Source organism: Pectinophora gossypiella, chromosome 18, assembly GCF_024362695.1.
Source record: "Pectinophora gossypiella chromosome 18, ilPecGoss1.1, whole genome shotgun sequence".
Taxonomy (NCBI): Eukaryota; Metazoa; Arthropoda; class Insecta; order Lepidoptera; family Gelechiidae; genus Pectinophora; species Pectinophora gossypiella.
In genome coordinates, this window is record NC_065421.1 from 11461567 (window position 1) to 11482436 (window position 20870).

Sequence of the window (20870 nt, forward strand, 5' to 3'; positions counted from 1 at the left end):
TATTTGAGTACCAAATGTCCTTTTAAAATTAAAACTCCACTGTTTAACTATTCTGTCTGGAGATCTCGGGAGCAAGAGGTTAAATATGTAAAGAGTACTCACGGCAGCGAGAGTGTGCACGAGTGCGGCGGAGGGAGCCTTGCGCTCGCGCAGCCACAGCTCGGCGGCGGCCGTGAGCCACGCCAGGTACGCCTCCACGCAGCCTTCGGCGCACCAGCGGCACAAGGCTCGCACCAGCTCGCACACTGCGTTCATGCTGCTGTTGGCTCGCCCGCTGCTCGTTAATTGGAATGCTGAAAGTGTATGTTATAGGTGAGTTGTGATTTGCCCCCTATGGTAAGCCAGTAGTTCGTCGGGCTATATATCTCAGTGTCAAAGGGATCATCTTCTCCCTAGCATTATCCCGTTTTCCACAGGGTCCGCTTACCTAACCTGCAGATTTGACAGGTCCGGTTTTTTACAGAAGCGACTGCCTGTTTGACCTTCCAAGCAGCGAAGGGAAAACCATCCCAATACAGGTTAGGTTAACATACCTTCGAAAATGCATTTCTCGGGAATGTAGGTTTCCTCACGATGTTTTCCTTCACCGCTGAGCACGTGATAATCATTTATGACCCAAACATGAATTCGAAAACAAATTCGACAATCATTGGTGTAAGCTTGCGCTGGATTCGAACCTGCGACTTCAAAGTGAGAGCAAGCGTTCTACCAACTGGTCTACCACGGCTTGTCAGTGTCCAAGGTATGCGGACCGGAAAGCGCAGCGTAGGAAGCCCTTCTTCATAAGGTGAACCGAAGATCTCCTGATATTCATGGGAAGCCGCTGAATGTGGGCAGCAGATTGAGTCATTGTGGAGAGCGTTGGGGGAGACTGTGGACGATTTCGGGCCGATGATGATTGCCACTTTAGCAGTAAGGCCAGACGACACGAACGTGTCACGGGACCTCCAGCTGCTGACTACATCTGCAGAGCGTGTAGTAGACCTTGTCGTTTTCGCATTGGCCTCTCAGACACCGTATGAATCATCTGGAAAAGATGTACGAGGCTCGAGGATGCGTCGTATGTATCCATGTTCCCCCGGGCAATGAAGTAGCAATGAAGAATGGCGAGTGCGGTTACCGTGCGCGTGCGCCTGCTCGTCCATGTGCAGCAGCGTGGTGAGCAGCGGCGCGCGCAGCGCAGGCGCGGCGCGCGCGGCGGCCAGCAGCGCGTGGTGCGCGTGCGGCGCGGCGGCGGCGCCGGCGGCCACGGCGGCGCACAGCGCGCGCACGGCGCCCGCGCCGCCCGCGCCCGCGCCCGCCGCGCCCGCCCAGCGCGCCGCGCCCGCGCGCCCGCGGGTGCACGCCGCCACCACGCGCGCCCAGTTGTTGCTGCGGACACACGTACACTGCTGAGCTTGTGGCGGACGAAGCTTATTTGCCTGACAGTCAACGAAACTTATACGACATCTTCAGGTGCTTGTCGTGGGACTTATGGCGTTACAATACTGACGTGATGATTTACTTTGCCGTAAGCGCGCCCCAGACACCACACAAAAATATAGTTCTTACCGTGTGTCGCCTAACGCGTAAGCGCAAGCGAGACAGTCCGCATTCCCTCCCATATTAAAGTAAGACCCAGAGGCGGTAAGGTCGGCGCCCGATACGAATTGGTGCAGGGCGGAGAGCTACCGTTCTATGCGTATTATTTTTTATTCTATGCCGTAAGATTGCAAGTTGTCTTCCGACTAACAGCATACAATATTCAACTCACGTGGAAGCATTGTTCAGCTGGTTGTTGAAGGCCGGCTGGGCCAGCAGCCGTAGCTGCAGCAGCCCCATGTTGGAGCTGTCGCGCGGCTTGTACAGCCGAATCTGCACGGTGCTACACACGATGGGGCGGGACACCGCGAGCCGGATGAATGTCATGCCGGCTGTGTTCTGTGGTGGGCCAAGGGGCGCCAGAGTGCCGCCGCAGCCGGCTTCTACTGCCACTGCGCCTGGGCATGCTAGGGAAATAATAATAATTATTATTCATTCATTTCGCGATCAGATCCAAGATGTTTCAAAGATAGGCCCTGCCAAGAGTACTCTAAACCAGAATAGATTTCCAATGGGAAATAACATAAAACGTCGTTCATTTTGAGTACTAGCACAAGATTATTCATTAATATTTTTCCAATTTGGCATTAATAATAAGATTCATATAAGCATATCTGTAATGCAGTGAAAAATATTCACTTAAAAATTTGCATTTCACTTTATTCACTCCACTAACTAAAGTGGAACTGCGCAATAAAACTAGAGGGAGTAAAGGTAAAAAAAATTAGATAGAATCATAGTATAACAAAACCAGGTATGCTCAAAAGTGACTGCTAACATTTCAAAGATCTCACATCATCTCACCCTCCGTTGCCATTTTTTAAAAAATAAATGACCCATGACTAATGTTCTGTTTACTTTGTAAGGCAATTTTGAACTGTTAGTAAAAATTCACTTACAGTTATAATTATTTTTATATACATGACAAGTGATAGTAATTAAGTACGTCAGTCAGTAATTCGCTTAATAATAAAATTCGCTTAATAATAAAAGTCCGTGGAATATTAGTGATACCAATTTAATGGTAATACTCGTGTTACACTTACGTCATCAAACGGATAGCAATGGCGGATATTTTATAGGTTTGAGCATACCTTGTTTTGTTGTACCATCGATAGCATGATATCCAACTCACTGGCAAGACTGGTGAGGTGCGGCTGCAGTTGAACCTCATGCAGCTGCACGGCGTACGGCAGCGTCAGTGTCAGTGCTAGCGACGCGTCGTCGGCGCTGAAATTAAAAAACCAATAAGGATAAAAACTGAATGTTCCTAAATTTTGACAGTTCTCCATACTATCGAGCTAAAATTCGTAATAAACTGCTATAAAATATGGAGTAACCTGGAGTGTATCCCGTCTGAAGGATGAGTTACGAAAAAGAAAAGCCATCAATACGTTTTCTTTTTACGGATATTTAGGGAATAAATATAACACTATGATTTTGAACAATGGGAACATGCTGAATACTGCCTACTATTGTATAGAGGGTTATTCTACTGCATTCCTGTGTCGTATGCAAAGTCAAGTTACCTGAAGAAATGGTAGGACCATGCGGCGGCCCGCACGCGGCGCGCGGCGCAGGCGCCGCTGGGCGTCATGCCGCCGCCGCCGCCGTCCAGCAGCACGTCCGCCGCCTGCGCCGTGGGGTTGCCGCACGACACCGTGCCTGCACATTGCGTCACAAATATTCATCATTTATAGCATAATGGCTGTAAAGTCCGATGCGAGAGCGACAGTAGCGGCCGCACGACTGGCATTGTAGTTGAGGGTTATTAGACGGCAAAGGTGGTAAATCGGCCCTGCAGTGGTATCACACCAGCTGCCACAGAAACGCTGTTTGAATCATCTGATAAAGATGTAAAGGCCTGAGATGATAGCATAATGGATAAATAATGATTACACATCAAGTAGCAATACACACAACACTCGTCTATATCCTACTACGGCGCTAAATTATTGTTTTAATTTAATCTTTGTAATAAAGAAAGTGGTGAATCTCTAATTACTGCAAAGAAAAACGGATAGTACATTATTATAAAAATCATATTCTAAATAATGATGTAATTCTTAAAAACACTCATCTTGTATGCCGCCTCGCCCTGTGCGTGCGAACGAGACAGACAGTCCAGCGTACTCCCTTACTCCTTAATGTACTAAAGAATATAATAGAATGGAAATTGTTCAAATACAACAGCCTCCGTGGTGTAGTGGTTAGAGCGTTAAGCTCACGATCTGGAGGTCCGGGTTCGATTAACATAACTGTTGTCGCGAAGTGACGTACTTGTCCCAGCTATTAGTATTCTTGTTTATTCTGTGGTAGTACTCACATAGCGGCGCAATGTTGACGAGTCCACTAGCGGTCTCAATGACAGGTGGTTGAGTGTTCTTGCCGGCCGCGGGCGTCGACAGGTTGATTAGTTGTGGAGGCAGCTTCAGGTAGTTCATCAGCGATGACACCAGACCCTGGGAGCTGCTGGGGCCCGCCTGGTCGAGGTATGATTACATTAGCAATATGACGTGTGAATGACACTGGTCAAAACGGTTTATATGGCATACTGGAAACCTAGTATGCACCGCATGGATTTCGGTTATCAAAAAATTGGCACATTTTGCTGGTGAAAGAATCTCCAAAATGTCAATGGCCCAATAACAACCAAAAGAACAAACACAGGACAATAAAAGTTGGATTATTAAAACCAAGACAACTTTAGCCGACTTCTACATGCGCGGGATGACAAGCAGCCAAAAGCGTTCTAGTGTATTTTTTTTTAAGTGAAAGCTGTAGTAGATGTTACCTGATGGCAAGCAGTGAGTTTCTCAACGGCCAGCTCGAGTCCACCAGCTTCAATAAACGCGTTCAGAGCTTCCGGCTTGTCCAGCAGCCTGATGATTAGCTGCTGCATTGCTTGTGACAGGTTCACTATTTCTTCTTTTCCTGAAACAAGCAAGTGCGGTTTTCACTAACACAGTTGGTTGGAGGTGTGGGTACTTACTGTTTAGTTCATCTTGCGATGAATGTACCTCTGATTACGCCAATTGGGATATAGTCGTGAGATTCTTACGATTAAGATACTTACTGAGGAACTCCAAAAGACTAGGCACCATAAGCGCGGGGCTCGAAGCTACCGAAGCCATGTGCGCGACCAGCCAGAACACCTCCTCCTTCAGCGACGAATACTCCGCTGAAGATTCCGAACTCATGCCTGCAGAAAATATTTATTGATTGATTGATAGGTAATTATTTCCATTACATTAGTATACATACATATTATACACACATAGATTCAATGGATCATTATAATTATCGTTTTATCGTCACCATAATGCAATCTTACCTGAGTTAAGCAGCAGTGTATTCATGCCGTCGCACATAGATAAAGTTCTGTAGAATCTCTGCATGATGAGCGGATGTTGAAGAACTGTTGGCAAATGGCATAATTATAATGACAGATAAAAAATCAAAACTTTCCAGATAAGAATCCAAAATCTTGGCGCTAAGTAACATAGCGCGATGCAAAGATATTCCATCAATTTTATCTGGGGATCTAAAAACAACCCAATCAACTAAAAAACATTGAAAACAAATTCAAAAATTATTTGGTTTACTTATTGATGTAAGTACGTAGTCCTTACATGAGCCAAGACAAGGGTCTTTGGCGGCTCAATAGTAACCCTGATAAGATTGGTAATCCACCTCATAGTGAGAGTCAAGTGTTCTTCCAGCTGGGCTACCACGGCTCTTAGTCAACTATAAACTTATGTCATAGAATAAGGAATAATACTACACATAACACGGCAATTTTCCGCTCACACTAGCGGCTACCAGAGACCAGCGGCAGACCAGGTTTATCTCACTCCCCCTCGGTCTTACTTTAGTCTTCAATCGTATGGGCGTCAGACGTCACACACAGATACGCGTGTCCGATAACGTCAATGTGTCTGTGTAAAACAAGATATTTTGTATGAAGTGTCCAGTGTGTGCTTGTGTATAAAGCACTATACATACCAGTATCAGCGACGCAGGGCGTCCGGGCAGCCTGCTGCTTCCTCTCATCGTCAAGGTTAGTGTTGTCTTGAGCAGAGTGTTGCGCCTTGCTTTCATCAGTCTGAGACTGCTCGCTGCTCGTCCCGCTGCTGCTAGCACCGCTACCGCTTCCACTCGCGGTTGACTGTGGGAATGGTGGATAGTCATTTCATAGAATATGAAAAGAGTTTTGCACAACACTTTTGTGGTAGCGCCCAAACATTTCAGTGTTAGATTGTTAGCACCAACATTGAACATTTACAACAGTTTTGAGAAATATAAGATATTCGAGAAGAAGCTAACTTATTTTCTGCATATCTCCACTGTGTTCAGTATTTCAAAGAAACAACAACTCGTAAGAGTGATGGTCGGTATGAAGTGAATATTTCGAACCAATGACAAATGAAACGTGCAGTAGGTATGTTCAGCGAAGTGATATTGTGCCCGCGTTTTCATTGGGCGTGTTAGAATGTCTTCCTGCGTACCTGGTGCGGGTGGTGGTGCAGCGGCACTGCCAGCAGCTTGCGGCAGTAGTGCAGCAGCTGCGCCAGCACCGAGCGCCGCAGCGGGGCGCGCCGCCCGCCGCCGCCGCCTGCGAGCACGTCGGCCAGCAGCCCTGACAGCCGGGCCTCCGCCCCGCCCTCCGCGCGCCAGCCACTGCTCTCGCCCACCCATACCGACGATTGGTGAGCTGGAACAAAGTTGCAACAAGTCTATTTACAAGTAGACAAAGAAAGATCGATACTCAATCTCAAGAACTTCTGTTCTACTTGTATACTGTTCTTTTCTTGTGTGATAGTGCAATAAAGAGTTTTGTATTGTAACAATTTAAGTTTGCTTACCGACAGCTTCAAACAAGGCGATGGCGTGATGCGTGTGCCTGCCGCTGAGTACTTGCAGCATGGGGTGTGCCACCCTCAGCAAGGTGGCTTGCAGGTCGTAAGCTGTGCCGGGGTCGGCGTCCTTCCTCCACAGCGCGCAGACCATGCGCAGCGCGGCGAGCGCCCCGCCCGCGCCCCGCGCGCACACCACACGGGATAATACTGAGTGGAGCGCGGACGCCGCGCCCGCGCCTGCGCCTATGCTCACTCCGCCCTGTTGGACACACGATACGTTAGTGCCATATCATATGGCGGTATCGTTCGCATCATTTACGGAACGGACGGTTGATTGGCTATTCCGCTAGATTGTTTGTAAGATGTTGGTTTTCGCAATAAATAAATAAGAATTTATAGCACATCTAAAAATACACCGCTGCTAGTGAAGATGTGTGAAAGCTAGTTCAGGACGGCTATCGCCTTCACTGACTGATCAGTAGAGCATACCGAAAGTTCTTCCCATAAACATTTAAAATACACTATGAATCCAAAGGCTTACCAGATAAGGCTCAGAGGAAGCGACAGCGCCGTCAGTGCTGACATTCATGGTGATGAACTTGACGATGGCCGGCACGAAGTGTTCGCACTCCAGGATCACGCGGCCCATCGTCTGAGTACTGCCTTCTGTCTGCTCAACAATACAAACTAGTTATTTACAAAACTCGTACACTCGTGATTGGTGGCTTGAGATGCCCTATCCAACAAAAAAAATACCACCATTTTAATTTGGCATTTCGATGCATAAAGGTCGTCATATCAACTTCTACCTTTTTGATATGGCTCCCAACCAATTTTAAAGTCGTGTTCACGTCAAAATAAAAAAATATAGATGTACCTGTAAAGGTAAACTGGCAATCCACGCCAACGCTTGCATCGAGAGCACCCAGCATCGCAGGGAGATGTTTTCTAATCTGTAAAGAATATCAGGCAAATTATACGTTGATCCGGTCATTTTGTAAAGCATTTCCAGATTATGATTCGCACGCCACCACATTAGCCTCATATATCTGTTTTCGAGCCATCGTATCAAACCTTTAACAATTCTCAACATTGGTGCCAACATCACTAACTCAACTTACTGTAAGAGAAGGACGGTACTAGTTAAAGAGTTGGAAAACAAATTAGGATAAGTGTGTTCGCCCGAAAAGACACCAATATCGAGGTGTGATTCGTTGGTTCGAAAACGTAGAAAAAAACGTAGTCATTGAGCTACTTTTAGTCTTGTCAAATTAAGTTGGTAGTTGCCGGAATCGATCCTAATATCACTTCGTGTACGTGTATCAATATCAAGGCCGTTACTTACGTGCAGAGCGCCTGCAGCAACGCGTTGACGGTGTCGGAGGCGAGGCGGATGCGCGGCGTGTCGGCCGGCACCGCCAGCGCGGCCAGCGACCACGCGCCGCCGCCGCCCCACAGCGACCCGTTCAGCGTCAGCCATAGCGAGACCACGTTCTCCATAAACGTGCACTCCATCTGGGGCAAGAGATGAAGAGTCAAATTTTAAGAGATATGCTCAAGAGTGCACAGTTAGCGCAGAGAAGTGCTGATCCCAATAGAAGTGAACCAGGAAGAAGAGAGCTTATAAAAACGCGTTGGATCCTAGAAGCGAGTTTAGGTGGAAAAGTAATGTGACTTTTTCAGTTTCCTTGTACTTGGCAAAGAACGGACACCCTTCCGTTAAACAGTCAAAACATCTGTATAGGAAATATTATCTGGAAACATTAGCACACTAACCTGGCAATGGAACTCCAGCGCCAGATGTCGGAACACGTCGTAGAGCGTGTGCGTGAGGGGCGGGTGGTGGCGCGGCGCGGGCGGCGGCGGCGGGCGCGCGCGGGGCGCGGGCGGGGGCGGCGCGCGCACGGCGGCCGCCAGCGCCGCGCCGCCGCCCGCCAGCACGCGCCGCGCGCGCGCCTCGCCCGCCGCCGCCACGCCGCTCTCCAGCCGCGCGTCCACGCACGTCGAGATGTTGCTGCACCACACACACACATCAACACGTTGCAACCCATTGCGGCACTCAAAAGTGCATCCATCACAAGATGAACTAAATACCCACTAATAAGCGATCTTTCTGTCAGACCAACGTGACAGGTGGTGAGCCGTATCGACATCTATAATGGTCGAGTAAGCTGTGTTAGTGAAAACCGCACTCAAGATCAATGAATAAAATTCATTGGCGCAAGTCGAATCGGAGCTCCCCGTTTGAGAAAAACCACAAGACCACAGTGACTATATATTACTTATTATGAGGTTATAAGTAGTTTTAGCGGCGAGAGTGTAATGCCAAAGGATGTCTTCGAGCTATCGAGTATAGTACCCCGCTGGTCACAAGTTGGTAGTGTGACTAGGGTTCGACGATCCCTAGACCAGTATCAAGTAATTCGATAATACAAATGTCTTTGTTAGTTTTCCTTGATAAACAACCCACCTGGATGTATTGGTAACGACAGGCTTGTTGTTGGGCGGGTCCCGCTTGACGGTCTGGTACTGCAGCTCGGGCTCCGAGTCGTCGGACTCCGCCACCTGCGCCAGCTCCTCCATCTTGATGGTGCCTGGTAGCACGTCCACTTGTTCTGGAACTGATGAATACATAAATAACTAAAAAATGTATGTGGCATGCTTTTCTTTCGCGTGGCAGTCGTTTTATGTGATTCAGCCTGCAATATAAGCGGTTAAGCGTTGGGCTGACGAATCGAAGGTCTTGAGTTTGAATCCCGGTGGGGACATTATCACGAAAATCAGTTAGTTTACGCGTATGTGATGCGTGCTTTAGTGTGTGTCTTTGCGTGCGTAGCACATTGGGATCAGATATGAATAACTAATATAGGTACTATTTGCGGCGCCAGACCACCTACACTGCGCCTGAGGGTCAAGCTGCGCCAAGATGTAACAGCATAATAGATACTCACTGGCAACAGTGACGGACTTGAACCGGAGCGCCTTTCCGAAGTACAGCGGGTACTCGTCGGGCGACACCAGCAGCACGCGGCTGCCGCGCGCCGCGCCTGCGCCCGCGCCCCCCGCGGGCCCCGCGCCGCTCGCCTCCGCCTGCGGCTCCTCCGCAGACAAGGGCGGGGACGACTCCCCGCTCTCGTATTCTACTAAGTCCTGTTCATGGGAGGAAAACAGCATACTTTCAATACACCATAAATAAACTGCTAACGTGCTTGATAGTCTGTAGTCATTACACGAGCCATGTCAAAGGCCTTTGGCGGGTCAGTAATAGCCTGACACTAGAGTTGCTGGGATTGGTTATCCACCTCACAATCTACAAGCTAGAAGGGACGATCTGACAATCCCCACTATCGGCCATGGCACTAATATTACTGTTGCTGCTTTCACGCACTCTGCCTAATAAGGAACCCAGTTTTTCACTCACAACAGCGCTAAATCTGTCTACTTCCTCGTGCGCAAAAATAGCAGAGGCTCTACAAAAGCGCGGGAGCCACACTAGTGGGTATATTAGATACGTAGAGCACTTTACGCCTTCTTCATAATAGTCATAGAATAAAGAATAAACTACGTATAGAACGGTAACTCTCCGCCCTTCTATTACTTTAGTCTTAAATTGCCGTAAGCCACTAAGAAGTAAGGGAGAGCGCGCGTAGACTGTGTCTCGTTCACACTTACGCGTTGGCGGCACATGAATAAGATTTTCGTATAGTGTGCGGGGCCACACACAAAAACAAGACAATAACAAAAACAATTACAAAGAGGCAAAACGGATTTTCGTCGAAATGATCATAAGGTGGTGGTGGACGTCCTGAGATAAAAGATCCTCACTCAGCACAAGTCGCGCCATGAACCACGACGCTACTATGTACTATTGTAATACTACTTTAGTGTCTACGTCTACGCAAGAATTTTTTATACATATTCTTAGTGGACCCTTATATGTTAGTGGACTCTGGGAAGCTTGTAACTAGTATACATACCTGTAGCAACGTAGTGAGCGCATGCCTCGGCCAAGGCGGCAGCGTGACACATAGCCGCGCGAGTCCCAACACGCAGGAAGGTTCTAGAAGGCTCGCGCCTCCGCATAACGCGCATAGACGGCCGACCACCTGAAAGAACATAAGGAATATAATTGGAACTAACACAGTATTTTCATAAATAATCAAGATAGATGAGGAAATTATCAATCTAAGGGGGGTTTAAAAGGGCCACATCGAAGCAATTCATCTAAAAAAGCAATATTGCAATTTGTAAAATTAAGTGCGCAATGTAAACAAATGACAAATAACAATATTGCTTTTTAGATGAATTGCGTCGATGTGGCCTTTTTAATACCCATAGACCGTTAGAAGCACAAGTAGGCAAAAGACAACTTGCGGTATTCCTTCATTCTCTTCGTGTTTCGTTACACGTCCACCCCTTGCGAGTACTAACCTTAGCACAGAGCGTGAGGTGGTCCCCGCCGCTGCAAGAGTCAAGCGCCAGCAGATGCTGCACGAGCGCCTGCGCTAGCGCGGCGGCGGCGGCCGGCGGCAGCACCCTGGCCCCCCGGCCGGGCTCCGCCCCCGTCTCGTCTTCCGCCTTGCCGCCGCTCTTGCCAACCATCGCCATTCGCGCTTTCAGGCTGAACCGCGCGCGCTGAAGTGACAGGTAATGAGCCTAACGATCACACCAAAGTACGAACTTGTTTCAGTTCGCCGTGTCAACGGAAATGCTAAGCATATTACGGTACATATGCATATTATAAATTATAACATAATATAGCAAAGCCCACTATGTTACTAATTGGGAATCCAACAGAATATAGCCGAGAGCTTATGTTACGTTATTTTTACAATGAAATGGATAAAACAAATCAATACCAAACTGAAATTATTTTTCCTAGTGAGGATTGTTCCTGACTGCTGGGCAAAGGTCCAACACAGAACCTGAGTCTCCACTTCTCCTTGATCCGAGCTATCGCTCTCCATTCCGCCTGAAATCAGCGTTGCTTTCCGGGTCTTATCTCTGCTAATTATTATACCGGGATAATTGTTACGATATAATTTATCTTGATATTATAAAGTCTATACTTGTATTTTTTACGGGAGATAGGCAAGCGTTTGACCACTCTCACGTGAAGGCAAGTGACGATGTGGTCGAGACCCTGTGAAGTGTCGAGTGTAGTGGTATGTTACCTGTTGCTCCTCCAGCGCGACCTGTATGCCCCTGCGCGCGGCCTCCAGCTCCTGCATCTGATGCAGCAGCTTCTTGTGCAGCTTGCGGCGGTGCAGCTTGCAGTCGTTGGCGCGCGGCGCCGCGCCCGCCGCGTCCGCGCCCGCGCCCGCGCCCGCGCGCCCGCCCGTCACCCACTCCCACCTGCACACCACACGTCCGGTTGATGACGTTGCTAATTTACCTCACAACCCACACGATAGAAGAAGACCACACGTCACTTCGGGCAGCCGGCTACACTCCCAGCCTTACCCCACCTCTTTCAAGGGCGAGCCCCTAACGCTATTTTAACTAGATAATAATTCATGTATTACTCTTAATTTTTGTATTGTCTAAAGTCGAGAGACACTGAACAACTACGCGAGGTAGTATCCAATAGGCTTCTTCTTCTTTGCGAGTCGATGGCGATCGAAACTAAATTTTTGCTGACCAATAATTGGCCACGCTTACGGCATTTCCAATTAGTCAAATCGGTTACTTTTTACGAAACGCCAAAACATAAAATTACTATAGATTTTATATGAAAAAGCACACTGTGACATCATAGAAAATCGTGATGTTTTCGTGAAATATAAAATGTTTTGCGACAGTTTTAGAACTGTATTTAGTAATCAGAATTTTATAATTTATCTTTGACCTAGGATACTACAGTTATTTCGAGGTATCTAATGTGTACCCAAGGGCTATATACCGCGGCTGAGTTTGAAATGAAAATGAAAACATGAGTTCAAATAATGCTTTTTGACAAAGTGCAGCGGGCTGGCCATCTCCCGTTTCTGTGACTCACCTGCTGTGTCTACTGCCAGTAGCAACTACACTGTCGAGCACGGAAGCCAGGGCTGTCAGCACAGCGGCCAGCAGCGCCGGCTGGGGCCGCGGTGATCGCAGTAACGACAGGGCGCGTGCGCTCAGTGCCTGTGTCACGCCAGCCTCAGGGTCCGTGTGCGAGTACAAGCTCTTACGGCACATGTACATCACTAGTACTAGGGTCCTTTGAACGAAAAAAAGTAAGTATATAATCAGTTTTTCGAATTGCTTCTCTTGGTGATTCGACTGAAAACATATCAGAGAAATCTTTGTGTAAGTATCGTTAACTAAATAACAAGGGTACTTAGTTCATCTTGCGATGGATGTGCCTCTATTGAAAATAATCAAAAACTATGTTCAAATTTGCCCCTTTATGATTCTGTTTAAAGGAGGATGGTACGCCTCCTGTGCAGCTGTGAAGCTCTCATACACAGTAGGAAGGCATATAATGGATGGACCAGCAGGATAACATGGAGCTTCTTTCCAAAAAGACACTGGGTCTTATCGGGCAGATTGGTCTAGAGGACTTAAAAATTGGGAAATAGCAGTGACCATTCGGGCTCTATAAGCTCGAGTCTTTTCTATCTCATATAATAATAATACATTGTTTAAAATGTAGATAGTGACCTGTCAAGCGCGCTAGGCGGCGCATCGACCGAGGCGAAGGCCTGCGTGAGCGTGTCCGCCAGGTGCGGCCCCCACCAGCTGTGCTGGCCACACGCGCGGGCCAGCAGCGTGGCTAGCGCCGCCGCCACGCCGCCGCCCCACTCCCATACGAGGGGGGACACTGTGCTGCACCACTCCAAGGATACCTCCCCGTATTGCTGGGGAATAAACGTCACAGTTCATGCTTTTTTGAAAAATTACATTAAGATTTAGATTTTGAGATTTGGTTTAGAATACACTAAAACCTGCTAAAACTGCATGAGGTGGATAGTATATAACCATTTCAGATATACATACAGTACACTCAATAATTCACAACACTATGTTAGAACACATAACATATACGTCCCACTGCTGGGCACAGGTCTCCCTTCAATCAACTAGAGGTACAGTCAAAGAGCAAAAGTTCAATCACTGAGCCCAGCAAATTATTTGTAAACAGTGGTGAAATTATGAACAATTAGTTGTCATAATTATAAAATTTATGTTTTTGTATGTGATTTTGGTCTATTACAGAAACGACATATAACCAAATGCAACCAGTCAATTTATTACTTTGCAAGAAACTGATTGGACTTTTGCAGCTTATCGTACATACGATGTTTTTAACAAGATTAAAATTATTGATTGTGTACAAGCAAATCTTTATGTTTCAACCACGTTTCAACTTTTTATTGATACAAAAATAATACTTTTTTAATTATATCTGAATGCACTATAGTAAAATATATCAACACTTACCACATCAGCCATCTGGAAGTAGAAGTACAGGAGCATATCGATGATATTCTCACTGATCACTCGTAGCTTATCCGTCGACGCTCGTTCTAGCAGCGCTTCCGACGTCACTGTACCTCTCTTGATGGCTTCCAACACCTGTTCGTTGCACTCCGAACCGCCTTGAAGCTTCTTCAGTACGTTAGTGCAAGTATGCAGTTGTTGCTGTAGTTCTATGCACTCCTGGTAAGCCGTGACGACCTTAGGGTCGATGTCATTGGCCAGGTTGAGGTACGCCATCATGTGAGAGGCGTTGCCGTTGTATAGTTCCAGGTAAGGATTCAGGAGATCCATCAGTTTACCCGTTGCAAGTCTGTTGAGAGGGTTATGACTAGTAGATTGTTGCATCTTATAGTGGTGCCTGTGCATAAACCTAACAAGATTTATGGAAGTGTTTATTGTCTCTACTCCAAGATAATATTTACTCCAGTTAATAGTTACTACGATCTTGACTACTTTTGCTTCTTCCACTCTCATATGTTTATACACAATTTGATCACAGTATATTCGCCATGTCCTCTATTACCAACACTCATTTAAAACAAGAATATAGTCTATCCGGAACTCGTTATTTAAATTCAAGATTATACAAGTCTAGTTGTAATCGCTTCCTGCAGAGATAACATGCGCATACAGGGTGTAAGTGTCATCGTAACGAATACTGAGGGGGATGATTCAGGCCATGATTCTGAGTTAATATCAAGTGGAATTTCCCGTCGATAATTTATCTGAAGAAGTAAAGAGAATAGAAATTACTAATTTCTCACCTGAATCTACAAGTCAAGTCCTGGTGCAGCGCGTTCAGCGCGTTGATGGAGGCAGGGACATTCGCGATCTCCGCGATTTCGCCGTAGAACCATCCGAGGGGTATCTTACACTTCATCGCCGACATGCCGTATCGGCCTATCGTTGTTATCTGCGTAAGATTTATATTTATGAGAACCAATCTTGTAGACTTTGGAGAGAGCTTTGAATACGATAAGTTGAAGACCAGTAATTTTCTGACGGTTGGTGCTCCTGTTTGCAGTATCTTCTTCTCTCGTGTGGGTTGTGAGGTGGATTACCAACCTCATCAACCCTGGTTACTATTGAGCCGCCAAAGGCCCCTGACATGACTCATGTAACGACTACTTACTTACATCAGTAAGTAGAAACCGAGACCAACGGCTTAACGTGTCTTCCGAAACACGGATCATTTTACTTTCGGACAATCAGGTGATCAGCTTGTAATTTCCTAACCAAACTAGGGGTCACAAAGTAATTTCTGTGATATTTCCCCACCGGGATTCGAATCCGGAACCTACGGATCGTGAGCCTAACGTTCTACCACGGGACCACGGAGGCAGTGCAGTATCATTGTTAGTGATTCACACTTCTTCTTGGATCCAGCACAACAGAGTTTGTAGTAAGCTTATGTCATAGAATAAAGATTAATACTACGCAGAGAACGGTAACTCCGCTCTGCACCAATTGGTATCGGGCGCCGAGGTAGAGTTACGACACACTTCTGACTCTTACTTTAATCTAATCGGCCGTAAGCCGCTAAGAGTTAAGGGGGAGTGCACGCGAACTGTTTGTCTCGCTCGCACATACGCGGTAAGGCGGCACACGGTATGATTTTTGTATGGAGTATCTAGGGTATGAAATCACGGTAGACCAAACCATCAATAGCATAAAAATAACAAAAGTTTAAGTTTAAGATATTTTGCATTGATAATCATTTAAGAACATCTGAAAATTTATCTGCACAAAGTTTCATTTTGGATACCCACATTTGTAGCAAGCAAACACTTGAACATCATCGTCGTCGTATATACAGTCGTCTTTCGAATCTGTTACTAATACTAGGTTAAGCTAGAAAGCTTTTCCGAAATAAATATTTTGAACTTAAATATACCCTTACCTTCATATACCGGCAGAGCGGCGGCGGCTGTATGTCCGTGAGCACGAGGTGCTTGGTGGCAATATCGGTGGCGAACGCCAGCTTGGTGCAGTCCGACTCCTCGCCGTGCGTCCAGATGTCGATGCATAGCGTCACCAGGTCCGAGCACGACGGAATTATCTAAATATGCAAGATTTTGTTCTAAAAGACTCTTCTTCTATCGTGTGGGTTGCGAAGTGGATTACCAACCTCATCAACCCTGATATCAGGGATATTACTGAGCCGCCAAAGGCCCCTGACATGGCTCATGTAACGATTACTCACTTTCATCAGTAAGTAGTAACCGGGACCAACGGCTTAACGTGCCTTCCGGAGCATGAATCATCTTACTTTCGGATCAGATCGCGTATTCATTATCAGCCAGTAATGTCCTAACCAAACTAGGATCACAAAGTGATTTTTGTGACACGTTAAAACCGGGACTCGAACCCGGGGCCTCTGGACCACAGAGACTGTTGTAAAAGACTAATAAGATAGTACGGTAAAGATCTAATCATTAGTGGTCAATAGGCCATAGGCCAATTTCATGATCCTTGGTTGTAATATGGTAGTTTCCAACTAGTCAAATCAGTTACTTTTTAGTAAACGTCAAAACACGAAATTAACAAAATTTTTGAGTTTACGTCGTTTCGGAAGGTGTTATGGCTGAGGAGAAGAAATGACGAGAAACTGCAACAGCAACACATTTTTTAACACCAATAAAACTTACCAAGTCAGTAAGTCGCACGGTGTGCCCGAAATCGAGCACGATGTACCGCCGTGCTCCTGAGTGCATGCGCTCCACCACCAAGGTGTGTTGCGGTGGCCGCGTCACTAGCGCCGCCCACGGAATACCGCACTGCTCTTGTTCCTGTTGGTGTAACGTACAGTTAAATTATGGCTTTCAAGTCAACTGCTGTGTACCACAAGGTTTATATATCGCGCGACAAGTTCAAAAAAGGATACTCAGCTTTCGAAACCGATGATTTGTCGCTCTGATTTTACTTTGGGCGTTCTCGCTTTCTGTACAATCTTAATCTCAAAAAAATCGTCCAACAGAGTTTGAACCGCAAACATTGCAGTCAGCTTTTTATACAAACATACCTCGAAAATATCTTTTTTTTAAATATTAAAGTTGTTTTTACCTCTAATTGGGATAATGGGATTTTGTACTCATAGCTGATTTGTGTGCAAGTTTTTTAAGTGTAAAGTGTGCTGGTATTTGTACAATTTCACCTAAAACTGTTTTCATCCTAGCCTACCTTACAACGGAAAACTGCTTACTTCCTAATTTTATCAGTAGTGCACATCGAAGGTATTCCTAGAAACCTACGGTGATATATGGTACAGGCCAACATAAGGCACCAGTAGCCCTAATAGTGTCCTAATAAGTCTGTATACTCGTGTTAGTGCACTGACTGTACCTTAAAGAACTTGTCCTCGTTGAAGTCATGTTTGTCCTGAGGATCACATTCCATGAGGGAGCTCTCCACGTCTTCTAAAGAGTCCGGGTCCTGTGAGGACTGCTTCGTCTGCCCTTCCTTCACGACTGACCACAACTGTTGAACGGAGGCACTTGTAAGACGAGGGATCAATCAGCTAATCTATCGCTATACGTCATCGATGACGAATCTTCGAAGTATCATTGCTCCTAATAACCCCTTTGGTGTAATGGTTAACACGCTCGTCCCGGCTTGACATGAGCTGCGGGTGTTCAGATCCCGTCCGAATAAGATTTCTTTTTTAATTTAAATTTTCTCTTTCTGGGTTTCCCTAAGTACGAGTAAGTGCTATAAAAACAAAAATCAATCAAAGACAACTAGCAGCCACTGAACTTTAGTACCATATTAACTAACTATTCCTCCAAATGGCTAGTGACAAAACGTATCATATTTGACAATTTTAGGCAGAAATTTAAAAAATCTTTCCAAAATGTTATATTGGTCAATAACCCGACAGAATTAAGTTATTAAGTTAACAGTACACGTCAAACGGCGAAAAATTAGGGTGTCTGCAGGAATCGGGGCCAGTCTCTGATGAAAAAAATCTATACTTCTATTTCTTTTACGACCGTTTTTTGATGTTAAATTAACCAGTTGTAGTTGATTTGATAAAATATCTATCATACCCTAACTTTAAAATACTTGCATAACCATAATTAATCATATAACTTCTTTTTGACGAAGTTTGTATTCATATTTTATTTCGTCAAGCATTTGAGATTTATTCAACCTGACTAATTAGTAACTTTTATGACCTAACATTTTTTACATTTTAAGGTCATCCTTCCGTCTAACAAAAATAACATTACTACGACTCTAAAACACGAAGAACCTATTTCACCACATGCTGTTAAGTGATGTACGTCTTGTAAACCCTACGTAGAACCAATCAGACAGACAGCAGTACCGCTATCAGACACTTATCTGGCATATACGTTATAAAACAGTTAATCAGCAAGTTGCGAAACAAGCCCTAAGTCACATAAACGTATAATTATATAATATTAGACATAGATTAAAATATATTTTTGGGATATGAGAGGATTTTTGATTTATTTAAGAACAATGCTCAAAAAGAACCCAAATCGATCAAACTGAAAGTAGTGCCAATTAATGAGTCATGTGTCAGTAAATCAGCGTCAATAAAACTGATCAAATCCTTGGGGTTTAAATTCATCTTCTTCTATCGCGTGGGTTGTGAGGTGGATTACCAACCCCATCAACCCTGGTGTCAGGATTATTATTGAGCCGCCATAGACCCCTGACATGACTCATGTAACGACTACGTCCTTACATCAGTAAGTAGTGACCGGGAGCAACAGCCTTCCGAAGCACAGATCATCTTACTTTTGGACAATCAGGTGATCAGCATGTCCTAACCAAACTAGTGATCACAAAGTGAAATTCATTATGACTCGTCAATCGCCAGTAGCAGTGCCGCTATCGACGATAATTTTGGTAGTATAGATTCTATACATATCGAGTATTTTTTTATTATTATTTTACATAAAATCCCCATTGGTTCAATCAGCTTTACTTTCATTGATTTAGGAGCTCATTAAAACTCATGTTAAGAACTACAGTGAGTCAAAAGCACCCATCTCACCTGCTGCGGATCTCCAGGCAGGGTGCTGACAACAGCGGGGTGGTGTCTGGCGCCGGTGGACTCCAACTTGGTCCCATCAGAGGCCACGTGGCAAGTCACGTGGAGAGGCATGGCCTCGCTCAGCCCCGCGCCGAATATGGCAACCCCGTTGTTCTGCGCCCACCAAGCCGTCGAGTTTGTCTTGTTTTTCGGGTCTGTCGAAGGATAGCTTTGTGAGATTTTTGGATGGAGTTTTGGTTAATTATATAAAATCACCCGTGTGGTTTTGTAAAGTTGATAAAGTTACAGTTCTATTATCTATCTACTATCTACTCAGCCTGTATCCACCTGTATGGGACATACCTAATAGTCTACCATTTATGGTCAGTCACATCTCTAGCGCGAGCAAGCCAACGCGTCTCAATGTTTGGATCTTGTAATTTAATTTAATATCCTAAGTAATACAGTTCATTAAATTATTTGTGTAGGGTTTTATTACAATTTACCAGCGCTCCCTACACCACCCACGGCTGGGAATAGGCCTCCTTACTTTCACGCCATCCTTTCCGGTCCTGTGCAAGTCGCATCCATTACTTAGTTACAGTTCTAGTCATATTTAATTGCTAGCAGCCTCTGTTACGGCTCTATATAATCGTAAATTCCCTCACTTATTTATTGACCTTGTAAAACTCGGTTTAACATAATGGTGCCTGTTCGGGCGCACACAAACTTAAACTAATTTTAGTGTGCCAGCTCTTCAGCTAGTGCCGTACTTCACATACAATAAGTGCAAGAATGGGATAAAGCTAGTTTTAGTCCTGCCAAATTAAATTAAAATTAAGTTGATGATTGTTCTTTACGACTCTAATCAATGTTATCTGATGATCCTGTAATAAAAATAATAGATTATCTCGCCTATTTCCCATTGATGAAGGTAGAATATTATTAATCTGTTAAAATGCTGTACATACCGATATCAGGCGGCAGATTGAGCAAATCCTTGAGCTGGTAGTCGGGCTTGGCGGCTGGCGGGGTGCTCGTGTCTCCGGTGAGCACGCTGGCGTATGTCACCGGGGTTGAAGTGCCGCGGCCCAGCTCTGGCACTTCCGATGCGAAGATTTGACGCTCTAGAGGCAGGCCATACAAGCCGAACCTGAGAAAAAATACGATTTAGTTATACTATTTATTGCACATAAAATAGAATAGTTTTAAACGTAAGTAAAAGGTATGCATCCCTAGTATGCCGCGTGCGGGCCAGCCCCAACAGCATCCTGAGGATGATATGAAGGGTAGACTGCCCTAGATTCGTTATTCTATGGGAAATACGTCCCCAGTAATAAAATATATTATTATTTTAATACAGGATATAATAAGATAAATGTATTGTTACAAACAGAAATGAGTCTTGTAACTTGAATGAATAAAGTATATATTTTTTTATCCAAGGCCGCAAATTGCCAGGGGTTTCCTTTTTTTGGTGCAATCAAGTTGTATTTTAAACATTACAGACAATACCTAATAAGTTATCATTACCTGGCCTTCAACAGGTGGTGATAAACGTCGGCGCGTTCCCGCAGACATTTGGCCGTGCTCTCGAGCAGCGCCTGGCAGCGCGCCACCAGGTCTGGTGCGGCGCCGCGGCCCGTGGCGTGCTGGGCGAGTGCCACCAGCCAGCGCAGCGCTCCCGGGGACGAGCAGCCGCCCAGGTACGGGATGCACGCCACCACGCTGTTTATCAACGTCTGCTCGAAAGTAGACTTCCAAGGCTTTGGAAGCTGCCGAACGCCCCTGTTGGAGAATTTCTTGCGTCAGTTTATATATTGCTTTGTGGTCAAATGTACAATTTGAAAGATATTTCAGGGTATTCAATTATGTTGCTTAGAAAAAACTAATAACAAAAGATTAACTCGAAGCTCTATTTGGCCATATTTCAATGCAGAAAATATTAAATCCAAAATGTG

General features: G+C 45.5%; 1 protein-coding gene across 5 annotated transcripts in view; it reads right to left on the reverse strand.

The window, feature by feature from the left end:
• Positions 1-20870, reverse strand: part of LOC126375190 (baculoviral IAP repeat-containing protein 6) — a 50014-nt gene that overhangs the window by 17791 nt on the left and 11353 nt on the right. For 3 of the 5 annotated variants that reach the window (XR_007567542.1, XM_050022057.1, XM_050022060.1), the window contains exons 8-38: positions 20443-20697; positions 19881-20062; positions 18931-19124; positions 17247-17381; positions 16553-16693; positions 15805-15963; positions 14669-14817; positions 13866-14214; positions 13086-13282; positions 12439-12642; positions 11615-11795; positions 10872-11096; positions 10418-10546; positions 9392-9590; positions 8911-9061; positions 8217-8454; positions 7786-7955; positions 7318-7393; positions 6982-7110; positions 6447-6699; positions 6090-6295; positions 5587-5749; positions 4916-4999; positions 4658-4783; positions 4376-4515; positions 3908-4064; positions 3111-3246; positions 2717-2811; positions 1754-1988; positions 1121-1371; positions 103-293 (exon numbers count right to left, since the gene is read on the reverse strand). Coding sequence is in view for 4 of the 5 variants with exons in the window: in XM_050022057.1 (XP_049878014.1) it covers positions 103-293; positions 1121-1371; positions 1754-1988; positions 2717-2811; positions 3111-3246; positions 3908-4064; positions 4376-4515; positions 4658-4783; positions 4916-4999; positions 5587-5749; positions 6090-6295; positions 6447-6699; positions 6982-7110; positions 7318-7393; positions 7786-7955; positions 8217-8454; positions 8911-9061; positions 9392-9590; positions 10418-10546; positions 10872-11096; positions 11615-11795; positions 12439-12642; positions 13086-13282; positions 13866-14214; positions 14669-14817; positions 15805-15963; positions 16553-16693; positions 17247-17381; positions 18931-19124; positions 19881-20062; positions 20443-20697 (5500 nt within the window). In the remaining variant the exon portion in view is untranslated. The remainder of the gene's footprint in view (positions 1-102; positions 294-1120; positions 1372-1753; positions 1989-2716; positions 2812-3110; positions 3247-3907; positions 4065-4375; positions 4516-4657; positions 4784-4915; positions 5000-5586; positions 5750-6089; positions 6296-6446; positions 6700-6981; positions 7111-7317; positions 7394-7785; positions 7956-8216; positions 8455-8910; positions 9062-9391; positions 9591-10417; positions 10547-10871; positions 11097-11614; positions 11796-12438; positions 12643-13085; positions 13283-13865; positions 14215-14668; positions 14818-15804; positions 15964-16552; positions 16694-17246; positions 17382-18930; positions 19125-19880; positions 20063-20442; positions 20698-20870) is intronic. The other 2 variants (XM_050022058.1, XM_050022059.1) reach the window with 2 other exon arrangements.